General features: G+C 45.6%; 4 protein-coding genes across 4 annotated transcripts; 3 read left to right on the forward strand and 1 right to left on the reverse strand.

Annotated features, from left to right (window-relative positions):
• Positions 1-2,807: 2,807 nt before the first annotated feature.
• Positions 2,808-3,771, forward strand: N7457_000938 (Chloroperoxidase; the record flags this gene model as incomplete). Its single annotated transcript, XM_057171984.1, has 6 exons — positions 2,808-2,834; positions 2,894-2,938; positions 2,990-3,062; positions 3,122-3,273; positions 3,316-3,624; positions 3,694-3,771. The coding sequence occupies 6 exons, from the start codon at positions 2,808-2,810 to the stop codon at positions 3,769-3,771; spliced, it is 684 nt and encodes a 227-aa protein (XP_057035887.1).
• Positions 3,772-5,071: 1,300 nt separating this feature from the next.
• Positions 5,072-5,287, forward strand: N7457_000939 (uncharacterized protein; the record flags this gene model as incomplete). Its single annotated transcript, XM_057171985.1, has 1 exon — positions 5,072-5,287. One exon carries the CDS (start codon positions 5,072-5,074, stop codon positions 5,285-5,287), a length of 216 nt encoding a protein of 71 aa, XP_057035888.1.
• A 409-nt stretch (positions 5,288-5,696) lies between these two features.
• On the forward strand, positions 5,697-6,089 carry N7457_000940 (uncharacterized protein; the record flags this gene model as incomplete). The annotated part of the gene is made up of 1 exon (XM_057171986.1): positions 5,697-6,089. The coding sequence occupies one exon, from the start codon at positions 5,697-5,699 to the stop codon at positions 6,087-6,089; it is 393 nt and encodes a 130-aa protein (XP_057035889.1).
• Positions 6,090-7,964: 1,875 nt separating this feature from the next.
• On the reverse strand, positions 7,965-8,822 carry N7457_000941 (uncharacterized protein; the record flags this gene model as incomplete). The annotated part of the gene is made up of 1 exon (XM_057171987.1): positions 7,965-8,822. The coding sequence occupies one exon, from the start codon at positions 8,820-8,822 to the stop codon at positions 7,965-7,967; it is 858 nt and encodes a 285-aa protein (XP_057035890.1).
• Between the last annotated feature and the right edge of the window lie 3,178 nt (positions 8,823-12,000).

Here is a 12,000-nt window from a genome sequence, read left to right on the forward strand (position 1 = left end):
GGGTCACCCGCGGGTCACTGCCAGGTCTAGTCACGGGTTCTGGGTCACAGGACCAGGCGGGATCCAGCCTGTGAGGCACTCTCCTAGCAGAGGGTCGTAACATAGGGGAAGTCGCCGTGGTAAGCTATACTATATCCTTAGTTCTAAGCCTATTATTAAGCAGACCTATATAAGCGATACGTATAGCGCTAAAGAGACTTATCTATTAATAACTCTTAGGTATAAAAGCGCCTAGGTTAGGATCGTCGAAGGATACTATTTCTAATAACTAGATTCGAATGCGGTAGCTGCTTGTTTCAACCTAACGTGCGGAGCACGAATATGGTGCGTATATCTCGTAGCACATATTGGGTATTTAGGTTGGTAACCTGACAAGACGACTAGTTAGTCGTCATAGTGGCTCTTTTGGTAAACGCTCTACCTTACCATTACTTCCTAGTTTTGCAAGTGGTGTCAGGCCCACTTGCCTTAACACTGCTCGACCCGTACATTCCTATTATAGCCGCTTTTACAAGGATATAGTCGTATTATTTGGTTTTAGAGAGAGTGGTTTAGATTTTCCGTAGTGATTCTATATAATAACGATCTACGATAGAGAGTAGTAACTGAACTTATTCGCGTTCTATCCTCGCCTAGTTGATTATATCGTAGCATTTATATACTCCCGAGAATACGAGTACAGATTTCATAAGTAGCTTATATTCGAAGGCGAGACTAGGAATGCCGATCTATAAAATATACTGTTCTTTATCGTTAACGGTCGTATCTTTGCTAGTGTGCTCGAGATAGTGATTGAACAATAAAGCTTCTATAGATGGCAGCAGTTTTGTCTAGGATAGTAAGAAATTGTCGGGAATTATATTGTGTCTCGGCAAGCTCAATGGTCACTGCGTAGGTATATATAATAGAGACGATCTTGGGCTTCCTATAGCCGTAGATGAGCCACGAGAAGTCTTAGAGCTGATTTCATCAAAATCTATTTGAGAGAATTCGAATATCTCTATCTCTTGTCCGAAGGTTGGCTCTAGTGTTTTTGTATCACAGCTCTTTGTGGGATATTTGCAAATCAAGTTCATTTTATTGCATCTTGAGCATTTTGGCTTTTGTTCGTCACACTGTATACTGTCTTTAGCAAAATTATATCTTAAATTCTCATTGGATATCATGCGTACTTTGATTCTGCGTAACTTGCATTTTTCGCAACCAAATCGCGACTTTCTGTGAGATCTACGCGCCTTATAGTTTGTGCAGGTACTGCCTTGGTCTGATTTATCCATGCTTGACAATTGAAAATGGTAAGCGAAGAAAGTTATAACAACGAAATGTCTAAGGCTCTTTCAGCCGAAGCTTATAAGGATGGTTATGTTGGGACTCCATTCTAGGTTGGTCATTCCCAGTCGATCATCTAGTGTCTTAGCCAACAGCATATCCCTGACGATTCCAAATAGTTGCCCTTACTTAGAACATTACGGGATATAGGGTACTCAGCCCTATATCGTTATGCTGGACATCAGCGACGTGGGCCACTAATTCGGAAATCGAACATCTCCTCAAGGTTATCACTGAGCATGTGAGGTGAGATTGGTGAGGAAAATTCAATTTGCCCCAAAAAACGGGAGTTGAGGCTGTGAATCACAGCCCGGTCGCAGCCCCTGAAGATAACATATCTCCGAATATGTCGTGAAGCATGACAACAGCTTAGAAGCTGCGCCCCCATGTGTTCACGCTTGGCGTTCAGACCCCACGGTCAAAAAGTCTTTCTGCTTACACGCGACGTTTCAGGTGTTTCATGCCTATGATATACGGAGTACAACATATGTAGATAGGTCAGATTTTAGTTTTCTGGTCCCTAGCAGGTTTGTCCGAGTGTTTAATATAAGTAGTTAGGAGATGAGATGCCCCTTTGAATGATCTGCAATTGCCGTTTGATTAGGGATCTCTCGCACTAAATGCCAAGAGAATAAGCTTCATGCAAGTGCGTATTCGCTTAGGTGCCCAGGTAGGAGTCAGGGGGTTGACAAATACATCGTATATCCAGCTACGGAGTACTCTGTATAGTGCTTATTGGTTATCTTGAGAATCCTTATTTTGTAGGGCTCAATTACACACTGTGTTGTGCCCCCCCCCAAAAAAAAGAAGGAAAAAGAAAAAGGATGTCAACTCCCCAAATAATACCCCCTCGAGGAATAAGTTATTTCTGACGACAAACTCACTTTAGCCGTACACCATCTGTGATCATCTTCTACACTTCGTATACCTCGGATTCTACAAACCTAATTCATCCCTATGAGATAAGCTGATGACAATCCGAAGAATCCTATTGAATGCTACGGAATTTGGAATCTTTTTTTTGCGTGATCTCTCTATGACAATCCAAGGATCTAAGCATAGTGAATACCTTTGCAGCGATGGAGTTGACAGTGCGGAGTACTGTAAATCAAAATACGTGGGTACTTTGCCTTCTTCAAGTAGATGACTTATAATTCCATTATCAATCTTTCGAAATCAAGAGTATGTGTAGTTATAGAGAAGACAAGGTGCTAATTAAACTTTTCATCCAGAAGATAAAAAGCGGATCCTTCTTGATCTTTGAAATTGATTTGACAAGCCTCATGAGCTTGAGCTGTGCCGCAGCAGTCTTACTCCCAGAGATAATCCAAACTGCACACAGTACCTGTTAGTATGGTTTTATGCCAATCAGCACGGCGGGGCATTGACGAGGCTGAGAATGCGTCAACATTTCGAATATACGCTGCATTTTTTGCGTATAGGATACGCTCCGGGATTATCGGGCTAGCCTTTCCCAGATGGATACGCTCATTGACAAAGAATCAGTCTACAATACTCCAAGATGGCTTGAAGATATATAAGAGATAATCAATTTCTGACTTAGGAGACCTACACGTCGTTCTCACAATCCAATTCAACCAAGTTCAACGTAAATAACAACATAAAAACCATGAAGCTCGACTTGCTCAAGACAGTTTAGTTCAGCCTTGCAGCCAGCTCGTACGGCTGGGAGCCTGAAGGCCATGAATACCGTGCACAACTACCAACTGACAGTGAGTCATTCAGAATCACCATCCAATTTCCCCATAAAGCCACTAAACAGATATTGCAGGTCGGTCTCCATGCCCTAGTCTCAACGCCTTGGCCAACCACGGCTGGCTTCCTCGCTTAGGAAAAAACATCGACTTGTCCACCTTCCAACACGCCATTTCGGGTGGTTATAACTACGAGCTTCCTTCGATGGACAGTGTTTTCGAGCTAGCCGTGAACTTCAACCTCACGACTACAGGAAACTTATCGACCTAGAGTCTCGTTGATTTGGCTAGATATGACGATATTGAAATTGACGGGTCGCTCTCACGGAACGACATCTACTTCGGCGACAATGTGCACTTCGACCCTAATATCTGGGCGAAAGTTGCCAAGGACCTCCACCTTTACGACACGCTAGGTTCTGTAGAGAATCAATATGTCACTGTCGAGGTGGCAGCCAAGACTCGCGCAGCACGCGTGGTAGAGGCCATGAGGGTCAATCCAAGCTTCAACAATTCCGAAAATGCCATCAGCGTCATAAATTTGGTGCAGCGCCAAAGAGCTGGGTTCGGCCTTTCTTTGGTATGTTTTGTGGTTTTTTCTCGCTGAATAATTGATTGTTGCGACAAGTTGATGCTGACTACCCGACAGAAGAAGATCGCATTCCATATCTCGAGGGATACAGGAAGCCGAAAGTCCCGATCCCCTTCGGCGCTGTTCGAAATCTGACAGCAAGAGTGGCTTCAGTCAAGGTTTAAGAATTTGTGAGAATGGCTATTGTCTATTCAAGATGTAATAATGTGGCTGAAGACTTGTACTGCTAGTTATTGAATGAAGCCCGAGTTTCCATGGGGCTTTGTTCTGTGTGAACTTTGAGTGGTGCGAGTAGTAGATAAAATCAAACCATTTCTCTGTGCTATAAAACAGCCTACAAATACATAAGGTTGACTTTGACTAAATTTGGAACATTCGTTTGATCTAAACACTTCTAAGGTTTACCCCCAGCACTTACTTCACTTCCACCACTTCACTCCAGCTATTTGACTCTCACGACTTCCCTCCCACCAAACCTCAACATGACTTCCCGTCAACATTCCACCCTTTGCAGTCTCTGCAGCTTCAGGCACTTCGCCAGTCTCAAGAGCTCTGACACTACAGCCCATACCCATGGCCGCAACTTCGAACGCCTGCGACAACTATTTGATAATCTGAGTGACGCCACGGAATTATCTTTTGACTCTGACAGTCTTTCTTGTGCACAAGTTCACAAATTTAACCCTGAAGAAGATATTTAGCCAGTAACAGCTCGATCCTTCTCGCCTTGGTCTGCTGAGATGTTGCAACGCCATGAGAAGAATATGATGGCTGAAGAAGCTACGAAGCTCCAAGAACAAACGAACAGAATTATGACGCTTCCCATCTTGGGAGTTCCTAGGCCCGAAGATGAGGATACGATGTGGCAAAAGACGAGGTATCTAGCTTATCGCCTTACATTGGAGGTCGGAGGATTCCCGCGTTGGGGAACCGAAGAGGATATCCGACCTCTCAAGTCACTCACACGTTGGAGGCACTACAAGTCAGTTTCAATTAAAACTCCCTCAACTTATAACACATTTGTCTAAATCTGGGAGATTATAGTAGCATGCCGTTCCACCTAGACTTTTACGAAGTCCTTCCGATTCCTTCCCACTCAAGGCAGATCCACCTATCCAACACTTCTTCATTTACTTATGGTTTCGATTAGTTGTACCAAGGTACTGTTTTTGTCACTGTTTCTTTAGTGTCTTTACAAAAGCAATTTCAATTGGTCGATGAGGGAAGTTATGGCTCATCTTTCTGTTGTGTCTCAGGAATTTCAGGAATTCTGACTGGGCAATTACGTGCTTCTGTTGATTCTGACAACTAATACAAAATGCAATGTACCTGTTCATGGGTTTGCGGGGCTAACATTTACCTACCTTGGCTATCGTTCGCATCATCAGCCCAGATTCGCGATTATCATTATCATCCAAAGCACAAGATACACAAAATGTCGTCAGTCTTGCCCACTGTTGAACCACCAACGAATATTTCTGCCTTGAACACAGAAAGCGGCACCAATGGAGAAGTAAAAGGCTTCACCACATCCCGCGGCCTAGCGATAAAGAAACAGAGCGGAAATGGCTTCTCGAGCAGATGGCGGGCGCTTTTCGCATATTCGCGAAACTGGGATTCTCAGATTGTAGCAGTGGCCATATCAGTGTGAGAGTTATGTCATGTTCGTCTAATTGAAGTTCTTGTGCTCTGGAGATATTGCTCGTTGTCCATCTAGAGATTCTGACATTTCCAGACCCCATCGAACCCCGCACGTTCTGGATCAACCCATACGGAGTACACTTCGCTCTTCTCAAGGTTTCTGATATGGTTCGAGTAGACGAGAAAGGAAACAGGGTTGCTGGCGCAAATAAGCCTATCAATACGGCCGGCTTTATTATTCATTCAGCAATTCACCAGCGGCGACCCGATATTCATGCAGCTTGCCATATGCATAGCCCCTTTGGAAGATCCTGGAGTACCTTTGGTAGGGGAATTGAAATGTTGAATCAAGGTAATATTTAGTACACAAAGGGTACCCGCAGTCTTACTGACACTCTTGTCAAAATTTATATACCTGCATGTTCTACGATGATCTTTCAGTATATCCAGCTTTTGGAGGCGTTGTCTTCGCAGAGGGAGAGGGCCAACGGATAGCTGATTACCTTGGCCCCAAAAACAAGAACCTGATAATGCAGAACCATGGACTTCTCACTTCTGGAGGGACGGTTGCGGAAGCGGCCGCCTTTTTTATCGCCCTGGAGAGAGCTTGTCAGACGCAGATTCTAGTGGAATCTTCGACAGCACCTGGGTCAATTGGGGCGACCGAAGGAGTTTTAAAGAAGACTCTGGTTGATGATGAAGTTGCACTCTACACCAAGAAAGGAACAAGCACTCCCGAGGTCATGTATATGCAATTCGAACCCGAATACCAATTGGTTTTGAAGGAGACGGGGGGAGACTTTTTGAACTGAAGGAGTATGTATCCTGAGAGGGAAAGAAGCTTTCCTAGTTCGGTTTCCACTTTCTACTTCTTTGGTGTTCCCTTGATACAGTGACTATAAAGACTTGGATTCGATCTATATCAAACTCAATGCTCTTCAAGTTGTGTTTATCCTGCTTCCATCAATAATGATCCTTACTCCAAAATGAATTATAAAATAACAAGCAAAAAGAAAAAAAGAAAACATACAACAGTGAGGATTCGCTGGTGGTCACCCACCCAACTACTAACTCACCGGCGTGTGGCTTAAGTACGGCTGAGCGGACGGGAAGCCCTGTTTTCCACACCCTATGGTCGTATGTACTGAGTTTTACATAGAAAGACTATATGTTGTATGGCTAAAAAGGGTGTCTCGTAAGACGGGGTCCCATGTATATTTAATTGGAGGCTGGGGACATAAATTCGGAAACCGGAGAGAACCGAAACAAATTGAATGAATCCCATCAAATGTGTTGTGGGAAATATTGTAACATCACACCGTTTGCGAGTTGGATCGATCTACTACATACAACATATCTGTTGTATGATACATATGTGCCGGATAATGCCTGGCACTCGAGACCTTTCCCTTTCCGTTTTAGTGCTCACCCCTTGCCGCTTTTTGATCATTGAGCATCACCTGATCATCCCCTGAGCACCCTGGTCCAGTCACTGATGATCATCTGAGCACTCTGATTTGCTCACTAAGTGCTCACTGAGTCCACTGTAGGGATGAGCGCCCTGAGTAAGCTACATCAATAAAATGCGACACGCTAAGCCCATCACGTGCAACCCTTCTCATTTAGATCGCCCATCAAAAAAGGACTGGCTGTAAGAGAAAAGGACCATGGAAAATGGAGTTCACATGTGTGCCTGACCCCTTTGTTAATAGGACCCTTGGTCCTGATATCATGTGATACCCTGACTCGAGAGTAAGGTGGAACTCTCATTATGACAGCAATGAGTCATGGAAGCAAGGTGAGGCTCTCAATGTGACGAAAGTGAGCTTCTCATTATGATGGGTACGGGTCAGGGACGAAGAGGTAAAAGGTGGTCCCCTTCTCTCCCCAATCCTGATCTTGGCAAGAATTAGTCTCTGCACGAAGAACACTATACTGTCTTCCCTTCCATCTATCTTTCTTGCCTGACCAATAGGTGCTAGCCTGAAAACCTAGTATTCCTTTACAATATTAAAGTAGGCTCTAACTTCCTTCCTTTCTCGCGTGATGTCTACTCGTCCGCACGCTACGCTACTAGCCGATACCCGGAGAGTTATTTTTACCTTCGCCTAGATTCTTACCGGAGCTCTCTTGACTTTAGATGCGGAACGTGATAGGGATGAGGCAGCGATAGAAATCGCTCGCAGATGGATTCTGTTAGGGGAGGGTGGTGTGGGCGAGTTCGTCTGCCGGGATATTATCAAGCCATATCAGGCCTCCGATCCGACTTTGGGGAGTGAGGAACATACACGGTTGGATTGTAAGATCGCTTGGGGTGTTGAATTACCCTCTAGGGTGGTATTTGGGCATCGGTCTTTGAGCGAGTCCTCAAAACTCTAGATTAGACTACATGTACATATGTAGTTTCATGAAATGCTTGGATTTAACATCGAAGCAGCTGGACCAGATCCTTAGTATATTGTAAATATGATTTTCAATTTCCATTGATCTCGCTAGCATCTAGTTGGATCCTTAAACATGGTGAGCGAGGGAAGATTGATTCTTCTGAATACTGATACAACAGCTCTCTTCTGGTTCTAATACTCCAAGAGAAGTCATGCACATGTCTATCGCTATAGACAATTGTCTGGATCTGTCTTGCCGCTACATGAACAACTCTCAGGCGGTGGGATTCTTTCTCACGGAACTCACGCCCCTTGGGCAGCCCAAATCGAAGTTGCCATGTCGGTGAGGCACTGCTTGTCAAGCCGGACATCGGTCTCTCTGGGGATTTCTGGGGATCGTCGGAAGATGTGCTGGAAGGGTATTGTAAGTGGGTACTGCGAGACTGTGGTCTTATCTCCGGCCGTTTCGATCACACAGGCTTGGGTGACACGTGGACGGGGATTTTGGGCACCCGAGTCCCATTCCCAAGTGTCGATTTTGATCTGTGCCTTCTTTCGGTTGACCTTCACGGTGATTGCCATATTTGCTTCGCCTCTGTCGGGATCCACCCACATTCTTGCGTTGTTGCGCAATTTTCTTTCAGACTCAGAAACGCCAACCTCAACGACGACCCCAGGTCTATTGGCGACACCACGAGGACGCCGAATGGGGCCCCAGCCCCCATCTGGCTGTTTCACGTTTCCGTTGCCGACGGGAACGTTCACTGTTCCATATACTTGAATTGCTTTATCAAGCTGCATGGGTAACAAAGCTCTTAAGACTGCACCGTGCAATTCACCGGCAACTTGAGCATGTTCAGGCGTTGTCATTCTGAGGAGAAGGAGGTGTAAGGCCGCGTTGTAAAAAAGACGATCACCAGTGATTGGATCAAGGAGAAGAAAGTCTTGCTCGAAAGAGGAGGGATCAATGGAAATAAGGAAGTGTTCGTTTATCTCGAGAGTGGGATCGAAACTTGAAGGGTCACGGGGCAATATGCATAGGCGCTCATGTTCAATTTTCAAAATTCTTTGGAATTGCTCTTTCCCTTCGTAGGTGTATCTGTTTGTGGAAGGAGGCAGGTCGCCCAGGAACTCCTCCACCTCACTTTCGTATCCCGTCATTGTGAAGTATGCGTTTTCCTAGTATTGATGTCTGGGAAAACTAGATGCCAATGGAGAAAAGTTCGTTGGGATGCGAAAAGAAAAAGCTCTCTTAAGTGATCGGGTTGAGTTACCTCATAATGAGCGTATTGCTTGAAAGGATCGAATCGAAACATCAGCACAAGAGGGTGATTACCAAAGTCCTTCTTCGCGAGACGATGGTCGCTTTTCCCACGGAACTAAACCAGCATTGTTTGAAGTGCTAATAGATGAACGTCTAAGTAGGAACAATTACGGGAAAACGACGTGATATAGTCAAGTTTATAGCATGTCTGCGATAGTACATGCAGCCCGGACTAGGTGCTTCAACAACGTTATATATAATATGACCTCGCCGCCCCCAACCATCCATGGAGGTCTTGGATTTAATTCAGGCACTATGGGGATAGGAGAAGCCTAGCGTGCGCGATTTTGCTTAGCCCTGGAGAATCACATGAAGATGCGACGGACTGATGACAAGTTGTGGAAAATCTGACCCCTGTTGCCCGAAATTGTGTAGTGAAAATAGCTTGTTTGCTGATCGCTGATCCTTGCTCCGACTCCAAAAGTCGTTTCTTAGCTTGGCCTCCAGCTCGTCAGGCACTCCCCCATCTATCTCCCCAAATATTCACAATGTCAGACAACACTCACCTACTCCCCAACAAATCCCACGACGAGCGCCCACGAAAGCCATACAAAATATACTACACAGTCCCATACTATAAACCATTCTTCTACTCATACATCTTCATCGGATCATTCATTTTTGCCTGGATAACCGACTACCTCCCAACAGTCGGCAAAACATGTCTCTGGATCGGGTTCGCCATAACATGCGGACTACTGATCGCCATACACCCATCGATCTGCATCGAGCGGATGAGAACAGATGAGACGGGAAAACCAGTCCGAGTACGTCGTCCGCTGTAGACCTCCGCAATGGGCCTGGTTGGGCCCGGACTTCAGGCCCACGGCCCAACCAGCAGTGGGCTATGGGCCCTACCCTCGAAGCCCAACCAAGCCCACGGCCCATTAATGGGGCCCATGAGGCCCCCAACAAAGCCTGTTTATATGCATAAGCATAGTCTTAGCGCTTATAAACCTACTAATTAATCCCTATTCTTTACGCATATTTCAGTCTGTAAGCTTACAGCGGAAGATCTCGGCCCGTCACCTAATTCGGGGGTTCAACTTTAGGTAAGTGTATCTTTCTATCAGTTTACAATCTTATCAAATGCTGTGAATCTTTATTTTATAAAGTCTAATTAGATTTAATTTATCTTATCTACAACATAGGGCTAATGAGCACTCACTGACCGCTCACTGAGCATCAGTCATTTTACACGTGACTGGTCTGAGTATGATCACTGATCTGAGCCCGTGCTGACATCTACTCAGTGAGCCTGAGCCTGAGCACCCTCATAAAAGGGATGGCAGCTCAAATAGGAAAGCCCCACCCACCAGGGACAATCCGGTATGTATAGGTACATACATGTATGGTATGCGAAAGTCCCCGCATCGGTCTCGGTCTCGGTTTCGGTCTCGGTCTATAGCTCATCAGTAGAGTTGCATCTCTCTCTGACCTTACCTTGATCCATCGTGGTCACTGCGGTTGATATCGTGTGGCACCTGCGCTCTGCTCTTGTGCCACCAGAGTTATTTTTGACCTCTCCGCGAGTGTTCACTTAAATCTTCCCATCTACCCTGCTCGCCGATGACAACTTTTCCACCTAGGATGTCGTCCAAATCAGACACGAAAATCATAAAATAAGACAAGGAACGATTAGCCCGAGCTTGATCAAGGACATTGTTACCCTCAAAAAATGGATTCCTCCATCGGTTCACCAAATTGCTAGCCTGAAGGCTATAAAAGAATCAGTTTCCCTACCGCTACACCTGACTTACACGCAGACTCCCAATATTCAGAACTATACATACTATCCTCAAACTGAAGGTCACTGATCTTATACCCACCGGTGGTGTCATTGGCCTAGCTAGCGCTGGCTCTGTCCTCTAGGGTACTACCATCAGTGGATATCTAATATCCAAGGTATCTAATATCCGAGGCTATCATTCCATCAGCATCTAGATTACCTTTTTTTCCAGCCGACATTCTCAACTATGATTTTTACCATCGAGAATCTTGAGGGTTCTTTCTACGGGAAGGAACTCAAGAACTACGTTCAGGAGTATTCTCCAACGTTATTATGGAATTCCCTTCTACGCTAACTCGAAGGCGGGTTTTATTCTGATGAGAAGGAGGACGAGAGGTTCTTTGCCTCCACCCTCGAATGCAAGCACTTTCATCCAATTAAATATTGGATAAGATCTTGACATGTTCTGAGCTTTCAGGGCCTCTCCTGTTACACGCTGGGTCTATTTCCCCCGGTCCACCGACGACAAAATCTTCCTGGCCTTTGACAGTGCCTCTTAAGCGTCTCAAAACACCCAAAGCCCGACCTTTATCAACTAGAATCAACATTCTCTGCAGCCTTTGGAGGCGGTGCCTATTTTATCGCAGCTGGTGGCAACTTGACTACAGAAGCCAGTTACATTGCCTATTTACGGGCCGTCATCAGCGACGGAGACTTCCCCGAGGCCTCTGACAACCCTATCTGCTTCGATGACGCGTATACTATCGCCTCACCCTTCATCGTCTCCTGTCCGTGAAGGCTTCCCCCGTTCTTCCGGCGGGGCCGATGAACACTGTGATTACCGCGCAGATTCGGCTAGTCACCGACGGCGGCTCCACCTAGACTACTGTTGAATTCATGGGCCGTGGAAAATTCACTGGGGCCGTACCCAAGGGTATTGCGGTTATCGGTCCAGCTATCGCTGAGGTAAGATCAACTATTGGAACCTTGGGAGGCTCCAAGGTTGTTTTATTGTTGGTACTTCTTTGTCCTCTATTCCCGCTCCCCGGGGCCCGTGAGGGGGGGTGATATTGCTTATGTTGATAGGTTGAGAAAAGACTACTACAGGCATAGGTTGTAAGAAGAATATGACTCTGCCTACTCCGTACTTCTTCCAAGTCTATGTATGGGTCCTGGAGTAGCTCTTCTGCTAGGGTGGCTGCTTCATCTTCTCCATTCTACGGAGTACACTAGTGCTGCTCGGAAGATGTCTGGTCGCTTGGTTAATAGTGGCCGTACAAATCTCG

This window comes from Penicillium paradoxum (genome assembly GCF_028828445.1).
Source record: "Penicillium paradoxum strain IBT 22861 chromosome Unknown utg000002l_segment0_segment0, whole genome shotgun sequence".
NCBI classification, from domain to species: Eukaryota; Fungi; Ascomycota; class Eurotiomycetes; order Eurotiales; family Aspergillaceae; genus Penicillium; species Penicillium paradoxum.